This window comes from Chlorocebus sabaeus, chromosome 11 (genome assembly GCF_047675955.1).
Source record: "Chlorocebus sabaeus isolate Y175 chromosome 11, mChlSab1.0.hap1, whole genome shotgun sequence".
Lineage (NCBI taxonomy): Eukaryota > Metazoa > Chordata > Mammalia > Primates > Cercopithecidae > Chlorocebus > Chlorocebus sabaeus.
Genome location: NC_132914.1, coordinates 109,206,173 through 109,222,316, shown reverse-complemented (window position 1 = coordinate 109,222,316; position 16,144 = coordinate 109,206,173). Strand labels below are relative to the sequence as shown.

General features: G+C 40.5%; 1 protein-coding gene across 7 annotated transcripts in view; it reads left to right on the top strand.

Moving 5' to 3' along the window:
- The window catches only part of NAA25 (N-alpha-acetyltransferase 25, NatB auxiliary subunit), an 83,267-nt gene that overhangs the window by 20,204 nt on the left and 46,919 nt on the right, over nucleotides 1-16,144 (top strand). For 4 of the 7 annotated variants that reach the window (XM_008004770.3, XM_073021119.1, XM_037996505.2 and 1 more), the window contains exons 4-9: nucleotides 1,333-1,451; nucleotides 8,553-8,627; nucleotides 10,592-10,699; nucleotides 11,064-11,142; nucleotides 13,566-13,677; nucleotides 14,600-14,689. In XM_008004770.3, the coding sequence (XP_008002961.1) occupies nucleotides 1,333-1,451; nucleotides 8,553-8,627; nucleotides 10,592-10,699; nucleotides 11,064-11,142; nucleotides 13,566-13,677; nucleotides 14,600-14,689 (583 nt within the window). The remainder of the gene's footprint in view (nucleotides 1-1,332; nucleotides 1,452-8,552; nucleotides 8,628-10,591; nucleotides 10,700-11,063; nucleotides 11,143-13,565; nucleotides 13,678-14,599; nucleotides 14,690-16,144) is intronic. The other 3 variants (XM_037996506.2, XM_073021121.1, XM_008004772.3) reach the window with 3 other exon arrangements.

Below are 16,144 nucleotides of genomic sequence, written 5' to 3'. Positions count from 1 at the left end.
TAGGCACAAGGCACTGTGCTCAGCTTCAATTTTGTTTTTAATTTTTACAAAAGATAAAAAGAGTTGAGGTATTATATCTGAATATTTACAGATTATGTTGATTTAGGGATATGGATTCTTCTCCAGTGTTTTAAAAAAATCATTTACTCCACAGATATTGGTGGCATGTTTCTCTATAACTGCTATTCTATCAGAGTCAAAGATAAAAAATGCACTTTCAGCTGGGCGTGGTGGCTCACGCCTGTAATCCCAGTACTTTGGGAGGCTGAGATGGGCAGATCACCTGAGGTCAGGAGTTTGAGACCAGCCTGACCAACATGGAGAAACCCTGTCTCTATTAAAAATACAAAATTAGCCAGGCATGGTGATGCATGCCTGTAATCCCAGTTACTTGGGAGGCTGAGGCAGGAGAATCACTCGAACCTGGGAGGCGGAGGTTGTGGTGAGCCGAGATTGCGCCATTACACTCCAGCCTGGGTAACGAGCAAAACTCCATCTCAAAAAAAAAAAAAGCACTTTCTGCTGTCATGTCACTCATTGTCTATAAGGGGAAATAGATCACTAGACAGTATACTACATTATGTGTTAATAAATGCTACAGTACAGCCTGGGCAACATGGCGAAACACTGTCTCTCCAAAAAATAAGTTAGTTGTGGTAGTATGTACCTTCAGAACCAGCTATTGGGAGGCTGAGGTTGGAGAATCACCTGAGCTTGAAAGGTCAAGGCTGCAGTGAGCCGTGATTGTGCCATTGCACTCCAGCCTGGGCAACAGAGTGAGACCCTGTCTCCAAAAAAAAAAAAAAAAAAAAAAAAGCTACAATATACTTATTTATATAAGATTCCAAGATGGCAGAAGGAGGCAGTAGTCAAATTGCAGTGGAGGAGCAGAGATGGTGTTCAGAGAAAGTTTACAGTTCAACTTACATTTGAATTGGGTCTTGGCTGATGTTCACTAAGATAAAAGAGAGGAAAGGAGAATTCAGGCAGAGGGAAGAGTGTAGAGGCATAGAGGTATGCATGATACATCCCAGAGAATCTGGTGGAACTACAAATAGTTTGTGGCTACATGATAAAGTGCTGAGGGAAAGAGGAGACAGGGGCCAGATCCTATAAGGTCTTGTATGTTGTAAATGCTATGAGAAGACTTGACCTATTCCATGCTTCATTTAAACACCACCTAACCAAGAGATGAATGATGATTGGATGAGGCCAAGCAGATACTTCTTCTATAATGGTAGGAGACATCTATTTCTGCCAGATAGGAAGAACATTAAATGCCATTAGAATTTTCTTGAAGTATAACTTAAATCTTATTTCTCTTTATCTTAGCGGAGTTAGTTACAAAACTTTATGAGGCAGCTGTGAAGAAAGTTCCCAATAGTGAGGAGTATCACTCTCACCTCTTCATGGCCTATGCCAGAGTGGGTGAATACAAGAAAATGCAACAGGTAATTTGATCCCCAAACCTACTGGGCTATGGGATTTACTGTTAGAAGTAAAAGTCTCTTTCGTGTGAGTTAACTGCGCTGGGTGTGTGTGTGTAGAATTGAATTTATGGATTTTTTTTGTGTGGAGGTCAGTCAGTTGTTTTCCTTATGTGTTTAAAGTTGAACTGTTTTTCAAGATCTTTAAATGTTTTATTTGGGAATAAGTTGATTGTTCTTTTGTGGCCTGATGTTATGTTTTGTTTGGTTTTGGTAATTCAGCTTCAGATTGTCCCACTGCATCAGATTGCTGTTAAATTTTTAGAAAATGGGCAGATATACCAGAGCAAAAAATGAACAACTATGGAAAGAGTAAATTTAAAGGTTACATCTAATTTGTAAATTTAAACTGTTGATAGCCTGCTAAGATTTTTAAATCCACCAGGGGAAGAATCCCTGTTGCCTGACATGTTTCTTTTTAAATTTATTTTTTGTTTTTTTTGTTTTTGGTTTAAGGCAGCTTATTTGGCCGCTACCATATTTTAGGTATTCTTTACATACATCTGAAGGAGCCTCATTTGAACACATTTAAATTAGGTTGCGAGTAAAGCTAACATCTCAGAGAAATGAAATCAGAACTATTAAGTCCATAAATGGCTATGATGTCAAGCTAGTATTTTTCTTTTTCTTCTTTTTTTGAGATGGGATTTTTCTGTTGTTACCCAGGCTGGAGTGCAATAGTGCGATCTCGGCTCACTGCAACCTCTGCCTCCTGGGTTCAATGATTCTCCTGCCTCAGCCTCCTGAGTAGCTGGGATTACATGCATGCGCCACCACTCCCGGCTAATTTTGTATTTTTAGTAGAGACAGGGTTTCTCCATGTTGGTCAGGCTGGTCTCGAACTCCCGACCTCAGGTGATCTGCCCGCCTTGGCCTCTCAAAGTGATGGGATTACAGGCGTGAGCCACCACACCCAGCCCAAGCTAGTACTTTTTTAGAAATGCTTTCTTTGTGGGTATAATATCTTCTGAAGGCAAAATGTTTTGTGTTTTCATCTTATTCTTTACATTAAATACCAAGTTACAACAGTAGATAATTTGGGCAGGGTGGCAGATACTATATTAATATAAATATAAATTCTTAAAATCAGTCTCTGTATTTTAAGTTTATGCAAGTTTTAACATTTGGAGAATTTTTTTTTTTTTTCTCTCTTGTGATGGAGTCTTGCTCTGTTGCCCAGGCTGGAGTGCAGTGGCACGATCTTCGCTCACTGCAACTTCTGCCTCCCAGGTTCAAGCGCTTCTCCTGCCTGAGCCTCCCAAGTAGCTGTGATTACAGGTGCACACCACCACACCCGGCTAATTTTTGTGTTTTTAGTAGAGGCGAGGTTTCACCATGTTGGCCAGGCTGGTCTCAAACTCCTCACCTCAAGTGATCCGCCCACCTTGGCCTCCCAAAGTGCTGGGATTACAGATGTGAGCCAGTGCGCTCAACTGGAGAAATTTTTTGAGGGATCTCAATGTAATTATTTAATAACATTTTATTAATTTATTTACGGAAAGGTATTTAGACATTATAATTTTTAAAAATGTAAAATGGCTGTGGGTGTGTATTTATATATAAATATAAATATATATATATATATATATTTTTTTTTTTTTTGGAGACAGTCTGGCTCAGTCATCCAGGCTGGAATCCAGTGATATGATCTCGTCTCACTGCAACCTTCATCTCCTGGGTTCAAGCGATTCTTCTGCCTCAGCCTCCCGAGTACTGGGACTACAGGTGCACGTCACCACACCTGGCTAATTTTTGTATTTTTAATAGAGATGGGGTTTCACCATATTGGCCAGGCTGGTCTCGAACTCATGATCTCATGATCTGCCCACCTCAGCCTCCCAAAGTGCTGGGATTACAGGCGTGAGCCACCGTGCCCAGCCATAAAATGGGTATATTTTTTTAAATTGGCAATGCTAACATATATACATATAAATCCTTAATATCATTTTTATTTGTAAGATTATTATTATTATTATTTTTTTGAGACGGAGTCTTGCTCTGTCGCCCAGGTTGGAGTGCAGTGGCTGGATCTCAGCTCACTGCAAGCTCCGCCTCCCGGGTTCATGCCATTCTCCTGCCTCAGCCTCTGGAGTAGCTGGGACTACAGGCGCCCGTCACCTCGCCCGGCTAGTTTTTTTGTATTTTTTAGTAGAGATGGGGTTTCACTGTGTTAGCCAGGATGGCCCTGATCTCCTGACCTCGTGATCTGCCCGTCTTGGCCTCCCAAAGTGCTGAGATTACAGACTTGAGCCACAGCGCCCGGGCTAAGATTATGTTTTAAGCAAAGTGTATTAAATATTCATTCAGAAGGACAGAGTAAAAGAAGTTATAGTTCATCCCTATGGTACATAAAATGCATTCCCCCATCTCTCCAAATAATACTGGGTGTCTTTATATGGTTGACATAGAAAGATGTTCCCAGTATATGTTAATTGAGACAAGCAGTGGCCTTCTCTTCCCATTCTTCTCATGTTGTCCTCAAAAGGATATACTTCTTTTCTTTCTTTTTCTTTTTTTGAGATAGACTCTCTCTGTCGCCTAGGCTGGAGTGCTGTGGTGTAATCTCAGCTTAACTGTAAACTCTGCCTCCTGGGTTCAAGTGATTCTCCCACCTCTGCCTCCCAAGTAGCTGGGATTACAGGTGCCTGCCACCACACCTGGCTAATTTTTTTTTTTTTTTTTTTTGAGATGAAGCCTCACTCTCTGTTGCCCAGGCTGGAGTGCAGTGGTGTGATCTCGGCTCACTGCAACCTCTGCCTCCCGGGTTCAAGCGATTCTCCTGCCTCAGCCTCCTGAGTAGCTGGGGTTGCAGGTGCACACCGCCATGCCCAGCTAATTTTTGTATTTTTAGTAGAGACGGAGTTTCACCATATTGGTCAGGCTGGTCTCAAACTCCTGACCTCGTGACCCACCAGCCTCAGCCTCCCAAAGTGCTGGGATTACAGGCGTGAACCACTGCACTTGGCTAACTTCTGCATTTTTAATAGAGACAGGCTTTCACCATATTGGCTGGGCTGGTCTCAAACTCCTGACGTCAAGTGATCTACCTGCCTCAGCTTCCCAAAAGTGTTGGGATTACAGGCGTAAGCCACTGCACCCGGCTAATTTTTTTTTATTTACTTATTGAGTCTCGCTCTGTCTCCAGACTGGAGTGCAGTGGCGCGATCTTGGCTCACTACAACCTCGCCTCCTGGGTTCGAGAGATCCTCCTGTCTCAGCCTCCTGAGTAGCTGGGACTACAGGTGCGCGCCACTATGCCCAGCTAATTTTTTGTATTTTTAGTAGAGACAGGGTTTCACCATGCTGGCCAGGCTGGTCTCCATCTCTTGACCTCATGATCCGCCCACCTTGGCCTCCCAAAGTGCTGGGATTACAGGCGTGAGCCACTGCACCCTGCCTGCGCCTGGCTAATTTTTATACTGTTGCTGCTTAAGGAAGTTACAGTTTCTTAGCTTAAGTATGTTTATTTTGAGTGTGAAATGTCAGTCTGAGGTATTTCACAAGTTTAATGTCATATTTCATATGGATAAAGGTTTTTGTTTGCTTTGCTGATTGTTGATTTTCCATTGCCTAGAATAGCATCTGCACATTAATTTGTTAAGCAAATACAGTTTGTATAAACTGGTGGAGGTAGGAGGGAGGGAAACTTAAGAGCTTCTGCTGCCCCAAATAACATTTCTGGCTGGTGATTCTGAAACCACCATAAATGAAGAGTAGCTAGTTTTTCATATGGTGATAAGGTTTTTCTTTTCCTGTAAATGGCATTCTCATTCTGCGTCACCAACTTAGATTCATGTTTTTAAACTTGTCTGTCATCAAAAATTTTGTTTTAGCAGATTATCAGAGCCTGCAAGATCATAGGGTATGGACATGAAATTTTTGCCTTGCATTTTATATTAATTCATATTCTAATGTTACATATTTTTATCTCTGTATGTCTTATAAAAATGTTTTCCCATATTCTCAAGTAAAATGGATTTCTTAACTTTTATTTATTTTTAAACATTTATTTATTTTTTGTAGAGATGAGATTTCACTGTGTTTCCCAGACTGGTCTTGAACTGCTGGGTTCAAGCAGTCCTCCTGCCTTGGCTTCCCAAAGTGCAGGGATTACAGGCATGAGCCACTGTACCCAGCCAGTTTTCTAACTCAAAGAAAAAATTATTATTTTTTATTTTGATTGTAAAGTCTTCCCAGGGATCAATTGAATTTCCTAACATTTTTCATTTTATACCTGTGGAGTATATGTACCCCAGTGTTAGAAGCAGGAGCCTCAGACCATCTTAGACTCTCCTATCCTTTATGTCCTTGTTGTCTCTAGATCATCTTCATTCTACTGCTGCTGTATCTTTTTTTTTTTTTTTTTTTTTTGACATGGGGTTTCACTCTTGTCGCCCAGGCTGGAGTTCAGTGGTGCAATTCCGGCCTACTGCAACCTCCACCTCCTGGGTTCAAGCGATTCTCCTGCCTCAGCCCCCTGAGTAGCTGAGATTACAGGCACCCACCTCCACGCCCAGCTAATTTTCATATTTTTAGTAGAGACAGAGTTTCACCATCACTTTTATCTTTTACCCTAACTTTATTGGCCAAACTGGTCTCGAACTCCTGACCTCAGGTAATCCTCCTGCCTTGGCCTCCCAAAGTGTTGGGATTATAGGCGTGAGCTATGGTGCCCGGCCTCTGCTGTATCTTTCCAGGTTTCTCTTCTGTTTGATCTACCCCATCCTGGTTTTGTGCCTCATCACCTCGCCTTTTCTTTCTTCCTACTTTGTCTCTTCACAGTACTGCTAAGATACTATTCCTAGAAGAGTATAGATTTATATATATCACTTCTCTATTCTGTATAGGCTCCTTTTTTAACACCTTACAACAAAAGTACCTTGGCCTATCTTTCAACACTTTTCCTACTACTCTGAATTGTTTTAGCCAGATATCCTACTTGTTTTTATCAGCATATATCCCTTAACTTTCTTGAATGTTTTTTGTTCAGACTCATTTTTCTCCTACTTTGAGGTGATTCATTTACCCATTCACTGCAAATATTTGTAGTTTTATATGTATCGTTACCACACCCCTGCACCCCGCCGCCATGTTCTGTTTGACTTCAAAGTCATCTGAAAGATGGCTACCTTGGAGGGGCTTTAATTATAACGTTCTCCTCTCTACTTTCCCTTAAGGAAAGAAGAGGTAAGAAAATGAACAACTTTGCCTTCCTTGGAAAAACCCTAGCATGGTGTTTTATATAGGACATTTATTTTTATATTTTAGTTTTATCATTTTGATTTTGAGACAGAGTCTCTGTTGCCCTCGCTGGAGTGCAGTGGTGTGATCACAGCTCACTGTAGCCTCGATCTCCCTGGGCTCAGGTGATCTTCCCACCTTAGCCCCTCACCAGTAGCTGGGACCACAGGTGCTTGCCACCACCCTGGTTAACACATATATGTGTGTGTGTGTGTGTGTGTGTGTGTGTGTGTAAGATTTTACAGTGTTGCCCAGGCTAGTCTCAAACTCCTTGAGCTCAAATGATCCTCCTGTCTCAACTTCCCAAAATGTTGGGATTACAGGCATGAGTCATCATGGCTGGCCTAGGACATTTATTTTTTATTATTATTTATTTATTTTTTGGAGACAGAGTCTCATTCTGTTGCCCACGCTAGAGTGCAGTGGCGCAATATCTGGTCACTGCAACCTCCACCTCCCAGGTTCAAGCGATTCTCTATCTTAGCCTCCCGAGTAGCTTGGATTACAGGTCCCTGCTGCCAAATCCAGCTAATGTTTGTATTTTTAGTAGAGATGGAGTTTCTCCATGTTGGCTCGCCTGGTCTCGAACTCCTGACCTCAGGTGATCTGCCAGCCTCGGCCTCCGAAAGTGCTGGGATTACAGGCATGAGCCACTGTGCCTGGCCCAGGACATTTATTTTTATTGCTAAATACATTTCAGTCATTTATGTATTTGTTTTCTCCCTCGCTTTTAAATGGCTTTGGGACAGGGACTCGATCTTTGAATCTTTGTTGGGAATAGATAGTTTCTTCTACTTCATAGGAGCTCCATTAGATCGGCAGTAATTTTGGAACTAGATTGGCAGTAGGCAAAAGATTAAAAAACATATGAAAATTACTTGATGGAGTTTTTAGCGTCAATTACTAGTTGGCTAATTATGGATACAGTCTAAATTATGCTTGAATAGGTCTATTCTTTTTTAAAAGCATGTTCCTGCTTTTAAGTATTTGCATATTATACATTTTATAATGAAAGATTTCAGTCCTAATTATTGGAATCTTGAAGTAACCATATTATTTTCCTAAGAAGAATTTTTGAATTATGGCATAGTAATCTTTTCTGATATTGAAGTTTAAGTGTATTCTCTGGGCTTGTTTATTTGTTTTTACTAATAACTGGTTAGTATGGTATCTTCAGTAAAGTTTATTGATGTATAGTACACTTACAAGCCACATTTTGTGTTTGCTTTGTAGTTTGCTAGAACTATATTGGATTGCAGTGTATTCTGGAAATATCGGACTTTAGGCCGGGCGCGGTGGCTCAAGCCTGTAATCCCAGCACTTTGGGAGGCCGAGACGGGCGGATCACGAGGTCAGGAGATCGAGACCATCCTGGCTAACACGGTGAAACCCCGTCTCTACTGAAAAATACAAAAAAAACTAGCTGGGCGAGGTGGCGGGTGCCTGTAGTCCCAGCTACTTGGGAGGCTGAGGCAGGAGAATGGCGTGAACCCGGGAGGCGGAGCTTGCAGTGAGCCGGGATCGCGCCACTGCACTCCAGCCTGGGCGACAGAGCGAGACTCCGTCTCAAAAAAAAAAAAAAAAAAAAAAAATCGGACTTTAATTTTAGAAAATTCTGATTCAGAAATTGAAGTGTCACTCATAACATGAATATTCACCTTTGTGATTACTACTATTGCTATAGCCATCAAGTCACTAGGCATTTACTAACTGGGATATGTAAATATATTGCTGTTCTCCCAATAAATTTTTTGTCATGTGTCTAGATCATTAATCCCCCTCTGTATGGTGTTTCTAAATAAAATATTTATGGTTCTCTTTTAGGCTGGCATGGCTCTATATAAGATTGTCCCCAAAAATCCCTACTACTTTTGGTCTGTGATGAGCTTAATTATGCAAGTGAGTATGGCATTCAGAATGGGATTGAGGTTTGGTTTTATTTTTTATATAGTCATTGTCCTCAATGTGTCTTCTGAACTTTTTTTTTTTTTTGAGGCAGGGTCACGCTGTCACCCAGGCAGGAGTACAGTGGTGCAATCAATCATAGCTCACTGCTGCCTTGACCTCCTAGGCTCAAATAGTCCCTCTACCTCAGCCTCCCAAGTATCTGGGACTACAGGTGTATACCACCTTGCCTGGCTAATTAAAACAAAATTTTTTTTTTTGGTCAGGTGTGGTGGGTCACGCCTGTAATCCCAGCACTTTGGGAGGCCGAGGTGAGTGGATCACGAGGTCAGGAAATCGAGACCATCCTGACCAACATGGTGAAACCCCATCTCTACTAAAAATATAAAAATTAGCTGGGCGTGGTGGCACGTGCCTGTAATCGCAGCTACTCTGGAGGCTGAGGCAGAAGGATCACTTGAACTTGGGAGGTGGAGGTTGCAGTGAGATGAGATTGTACCACTGGATTCCAGCTCGGGCGACAGAATGAGACTGTTCAAGACCAGGCTGGTCTTGAACTCCTGGCCTCAAGCAATCAGTCCTCCTGCCTCAGCCTCCCAAAGTGCTGGGATTACAGGCATCAGCCTCTGCATCTGACTGTGAACATTTTGCGTAATGTGTTGCAGCATGTCAGACAGGGAGTTTGTGTTGTCAGTTGACTTAAGTTAGGGATTTTGAGTATTCTTTATGAGTTGGTATATCAGTTTATTTGTGGGTAGCATGGACTGTATTTCCCCTGAATCTCTGATCTATTGCTGGGTTGCTTGATCAAGCATGAGCCTTGAAATGTTTGATATTACAACTTGATGTTTGCCTTTAGGACAACATTGCTGGTTAGTTAATGGCTCATTGAACTGGGTGGCCTTCTTTTATCACTTCTCCTTTCTGAGCCTCAGTTTGCTCTTTTGCAGAAAGGAGACACTTCTCTCCCAGGGACCCAAGTGAGATTCTGTATAGGAGAGGATAGGGAGGAAGGATTTAAAAGTAGTGATTAAGAACAGATGTTATGGGGTCAGAGAGGTCTGCTTTCATATGTTAGCTTTACCACATGTCTGGTAAAGCTGTTTGGGAAATCTCTTAACTTTATTTATTTATTTTTTTTTTCTGTTGTCCAAACTGGAGTGCATGGCACAATGCACCTCCTAGGTTCAAGTGATTCTCATGCCTCAGCCTCCCAAGCAGCTAGGATTACAATCATGCACCACCACATACACCCAGCTAATTTTAAAATTTTTTTTCAGTAGAGATGGGGGTTTTGCCATGTTGGCCAGGCTGGTCTCAAAACTTCTGGCCCAAGGGATCCACCTGTCTCAGCCTCCCAGAGTGTTAAGTTTATAGTCATGAGCCACCACTCCTGGCCTAACCTTAGTTTCTTTGTAAAATAAGCATAACATCTACTTTGAAAGGTTGTTTACAAGGGTTAAGTGAGCTGTGAGCAGATTCTGACGTTATTAACTTTATGAATTTCATGTGTTAATTTTTGTTACCAATTTAAGGTAACTAGCTACTAGTAAACTGTAATGAAAGGAATTGGCATTTCTCTTCCAGTATGTGAACATCTCAAAGATACCTGGAAGGCTTTCCTCTTCAAATACCTGATAATACTCATAAATAATAAACGGTATAGGCATGCTACCTCTTTATATTCTTTTAGAAAAATGTATAAATAACTGACTTAAATGCTAGGTTGTATTGTGGAAGCTCAGTATTTCAAGAACACATAGGATAATGAATCTTTAGCAGAGAAATCTTTTGTAAAACAAACCACTCTGTAATGTGCCTCCTTGGCAGGGAATTCATATTAGGTCTGATATTTGACATGATGGATTGATAATTATGTGCCCAATTAATGGTAATGTTACTATCAATAGCGCAAGCAGGGGAGAAATTAGAATGAAACGTTATTTTTCTTCTTTCAGTCTATATCGGCACAGGATGAAAACCTCTCAAAAACAATGTTTCTGCCCCTTGCTGAGAGAATGGTAGAAAAAATGGTGAAAGAGGACAAGATAGAAGCTGAGGCTGAAGTGAGTATTTTAAGCCCACTTTTGTGTTTTCATTTTTTTGCTGGTGCTACAATATTATGTTATAATACTATAAACTGTTGTTTTGTTCCAGTTTGATAGCTGGGTCCTCACTCTTGGCCTTTGGGTAAATGTGAAGCCCTCAGCTTAGGTCTAATCACTGAGCTGTTTCTAGCAAGTACTCTAGGCTGAGATGTATATAGATGGGAGAGAGATAGATGGAGAAGATCCTGTTACCTTTTTCTTACTGTCAGTTTCATCTCATTTGAAGACATGCTCTATTAAATAACTTTTTAGAAACCTATAAATTACTATCTATTATTGAAAAGTTTCAGAGGTTGCACTTCTTGTTTTTTTTTTCTGTAAGGTTGAACTTTATTATATGATCCTGGAACGTTTGGGAAAGTACCAGGAGGCCTTGGATGTCATCAGAGGGAAATTAGGAGGTAATTTTTAAAAATTGTCTTAAAGCTTTTTTTTTTCCTATTTAAACATGAAAAATGGTTATCGTAGAAAATTTCCACGTAAGGATATAAAGACATAAACACTTTTGATCATTTTGTTATATTCTTCCAGACTTTTCTGTATGTTGTAAATTTATTTTTAAAAATGTTTTTACTTGAAAATAACAGATTCAGAAACTTCAAGAAATGTGTAAGGTTATGCTTCAGATCTCTAGCCTTCTTCCCATAGGTTTTCCTCCAGTTATACTTTATATTCTTCAAAAGATTCATCTTCTCCACTTTTTTTTTCTTTTTCTTAAACAGAAATGAAAACATAGTATGCCTGGCTCATAGAATAATCTTATTCAGTTAGCGCAATGTTTTTATTAAAAAAATTTTTTTCTTTAAAAATTTTAAATTAATGCCCCTCTAGTTAGGATTTGTATTCTGTAGATACCACAAACATTCCTTCTTTATTTACATTTTTGTCCTATGAAGGCATTTGAGTTTGTGAACTCTGCTCTGCATACTCTTATACCCATTATTTTTATTAATTATTGATTTATTTTAAAGAGATGAGGGCTCACTGTGTTGCTGAGGCTGGACTTGAACTCCTGGGCTCAAGCAATTCTCCCATCTCAGCCTCCCAAGTAACTAGGACTAGGGGCACACACCACCACACTGGGCTCCATTGTTTCTATTTTTTTTTTTTTTTTTTTTTTTTTTTGGAGGCAGAGTCTCGCTCTGTGGCCAGGCTGGAGTGCAATGGTGTAATCTCAGCTCACTGCAACCTCCGTCTCCTGGGTTCAAGTGATTCTCCTGCCTCAGCCTCCTGAGTAGCTGGGATTACAGTCATATACCACCACGCCCAGCTAATTTTTGTATTTTTAGTAGAGACGGGGTTTCACAATGTTGACCAGGCTGGTCTCAAACTCCTGATCTCAAGTGATCTGCCTGCCTCGGCCTCCCAAAGTGCTGGGATTATAGGTGTGAGCCACCACACCTGGCCTCCATTATTTTATTATTATTTTAACTAAATTGTATTTCCTAGAGATAAAGTTCACTACCTCACTCTCTTTAATGACTGTCCAGTGTTCCACAGTGTGAATATAGAAATTTACTTAACCAGTTTTTGGTGCATATTTAGGCTACTCACAAGAAACTACTTCCTTTTTTTTTTTTTTTGGAGACAGGGCCTTGCTCTGTTAGCGAGGCTAGAATGCAGTAGCACCATCACAGCTCACTGCAGCCTTGACCTCCGGGGTTTAAGTTATCCTTTCACTACAGCCTCCTAAATTGTTAGGACTCCAGGCGTATGCCACTAAACCTGGCCAATTTTTACATTTTTTGTAGAGGCAGGGTCTCACTATGTTGCCCAGGCTGGTCTTGAACTCCTGGGCTCAAGTGATCTGCCTGCTTCAGCCTCCCAAAGTGCTAGGATTACTACAGGTGTGACTTGTCATGCCTGGCCTTTTTTTTTTTTTTTTTTTTCCTTTTTTTAAAAACTAGATTATAGTTCTATAGATAGTTAAAATTTAGATTCTCAACAGGAAATTCATAATGTAATTTTTGGTATCCTTAATCTACTAAACAGTTGGGCAAATCTAATTTGGTCAGAACTATCATCCTAGTTTTTTTGTTTTCAGTTGTTTGGAAAGAGTTTGATTCATCTCCACTCTTTTTTTGTGTTCTTTCAACATCTCATCTTTCTTACCTCACGTCAGCCCAGCCCTATTTGATATTTTGGAACTGTATGGATGGGCAGCCTGTCTATGGACTAAATTTACTAGTCCCTAGATGCTGTTGGGATTTTATAAGTATATCCCATGTACTGTTAATAGATCTTCAACCCAATACATTGTGGAACCTATCATTTTACAAAGAAAATAATTATAAAAATTTACTGTCAGTAATGTACTTTTTTCTTTGAAGTAAAATAATCTTTAATAAGATAGTAGTAGTTTGTATGTAATAGTGGTCCCATTTTGTAAGAGAGTGAATTAAAAAATGTGACATTTAGGCCGGGCCCGGTAGCTCACAGTAGTAATCCCAGCACTTTAGGAGGCTGAGATGGGTGGATCACCTGAGGTCAGGAGTTTAAGACCAGCCTGGCCAACATGGTGAAACCCTGTCTCTACTAAAAAATACAAAAATCAGCCAGGCGTGGTGGCAGGTGCCTGTAATCCCAGCCACTTGAGAGGCTGAGACAGGAGAATCGCTTGAACCCAGGAGGTGGAGGTTGCAGTGAGCCAAGATCATGCCATTGCACTCCAGCCTGGGTGACAAGAGTGAAACTCCATCTCAAAAAAAAAAAAATAAAAAAGGAAGAAAAGAAAATGTGACATTTTCCTTCTTGTGGTTGGACTCTATCTGGTAATTGTCAGAAATGAAACCAGCTTACCAACTTTTACAACTTTTGATTTTAGAGAAGTTGACAAGTGAGATTCAGAGTCGGGAAAATAAATGCATGGCTATGTACAAGAAGCTGAGCAGGTGGCCAGAGTGCAATGCCCTTTCCCGGCGCCTCTTACTAAAAAAGTAAGTAAAAGCTTTCTTTTGTACCATTTGACTATAGTGAGGCTCTAAGACCTCACTGTTGATTTTCTTGGTGTCTTGTATTTTAAAGTTTCTGGGCATAAAGTTTTCTTATAGTAGTTGTGTCCTGCATGTTTGTAAAAGTTTGTAAGGAGCCTTCATCTTTCAGTAGAGTATTATAATGGTACTTGTAGTCTGGGCGTGGTGGCTCATGCCTATAATCCCAGCATTTTGGGAGGCCAAGGCGGGCAGATCACTTGAGGTCAGGAGTTTGAGACCAGCCTGGCCAACATGGCAAAACCCTGTCTTTACTAAAAATACAAAAATTAGCTAGTCATGGTCGTGCGTGCCTGTAGTCCCAGCTCCTTGGGAGGCTGAGGCACAAGAATCACTTGAACCCGGGAGGTGGAGGTTGCAGTGAGCTGAGATCGTGCCACTGCACTCCAGCCTGAGTGACAGAGTGAGACTCCATCTCAAAAAGAAAAAAAAAGATACTTGTGACCATGGTGCTGAATTCTAGTTAGGGTTTAAGAATGAACACTGAAAATCATTAATTTCTCAAATTCAGTATTCCCCTGAAAGAGAGAGCCTTCATTCTTTGCTACAGCACTTCTCTCCCCTTCCCTCCATTTTGGAAGTGCTTATGTGGGGACTTTTCTGTTATGAATATTAGTTTTCTAGACCTGGTCATTTTATTGAGGGAAAGAGTAGCTTACTAGTCTTTACAAATACAAAGTAGTATTACTTTGAAAATGCCTCTGGAGTGCCTTTTAGAGTTGCAAAGGAAACATGGAGTGGGTGGGGGTGAGCCAACCTACTACATACTGAAATGTAACTTACAAAATAAATTGAATATCATGGTTCCTAAGGCAGATCTGTCACAACTTGAGTTTAATCCTGTGTGCATCATTCAATCTGATTTTAGCTCAGATGACTGGCAGTTCTATCTGACTTATTTCGATTCTGTCTTTCGACTGATTGAAGAGGCCTGGACTCCTCCTGCTGAAGGTGAACAGTAAGTTGTCTTCTTTCCTGAATTACAATGGCGCTTTTTAATATAGTGTAGTGAAAGGATTTCATTATAAGCCAATTGAATTCTCTTTTTCTGTCTCAATAAAGTATTCCTTTCAAAGTAAGAGATTTTTTCCTATTTTTTAAAGTATAAAATACACAAGTTCATTCTAAAAATCATGTTAGTTCCGAAATATGTGGTGTGCTAATTTCCACTTATCCTACCATTCCAGAAATAACTCTTTTTAACAGTTTGGTGCCTTTTTGCCAGATTTATTTTCATGTTTATGCTAAGATAATTATTCTTTTTCTTTTTCTCTTTTTTTTTTTGAGACGGAGATTGACTCTTGTCACCTAGGCTGGAGTGCAATGGCATGATCTTGGCTCACTGCAACCTCCGCCTCCCAGATTCAAGCAGTTCTCCTGCTGCAGCCTTCCGAATAGCTGGGACTACAGGTGCCCGCCGCCATGCCCAGCGAATTTTTGTATTTTTGGTAGAGACGGGGTTTCACTGTGTTGGCCAGGATGGTCTCGAACTCCTGACCTCAGGTGATCCACCCACCACAACATCTCAGCCTCCCAAACTGCTGGGATTACAGGCATGAGCCATTGCGTCCAGCTTAATTATCCTTATATTTAATATAAAAATGGGATTGTATTAGACATGATTTGCAACCTGTTATTTTCTGCCTTAAAATATTTCTTGAACATCTTTCATTTCTGGTACATGTAGATCTCTTTCATTTTTTTTTTTTTTCCCAGCAGCTTAGGAGTACTCCAGATGTACCATAATTCATTTAGCCTTTTCCCTATTGATGATACTTGGATTTTTGAAGATCTCTCTTTTTTTCCTTTGTCCTTTTGTTATTGGCTATTGTATGCAGTACTACAATAAAATTTTTTTTTTCCTTTTTATAGGCATCTAGAGGTAAATGAATAAATGGCATCTTTTAAAAAATCAATACAGAAGTCAGATTCAAGATGACAGTTATGAGCTGATGCTTGCTTCATAATATTAACTACATTACCTAATTTTTCTTAGCTTTCATTCTTTTTTTTTTTTTTTTGAGACGGAGTCTCTCTCTCTTGCCCAGGCTGGAGTGCAGTGGTGCAATCTCGGCTCACTGCAACCTCCGCCTGCCAGGTTCAAACAATTCTCCTGCCTCAGCCTCCCAAGTAGCTGGGACTACAGGCGCTCCCCACCACACCTGGCTAATTTTTTTTGTATTTTTAGTAGAGACAGGTTTCACCATGCTGGCCAGGCTGGTCTTGAACTCCTGACCTCATGATCCGCCTGCCTCGGCCTCCCAAAGTGCTGGGATTACAGGTGTGAGCCACCACACCCAGCTTCAGCTTTCATTCTTAAAGCGGTAAAATGTACAAGACCCCATCTCAAAAATATATGTGTGTGTGTGTATTTAATTTTTAATTTTTGTTTTTTTTGAGACAGAGTCTCACT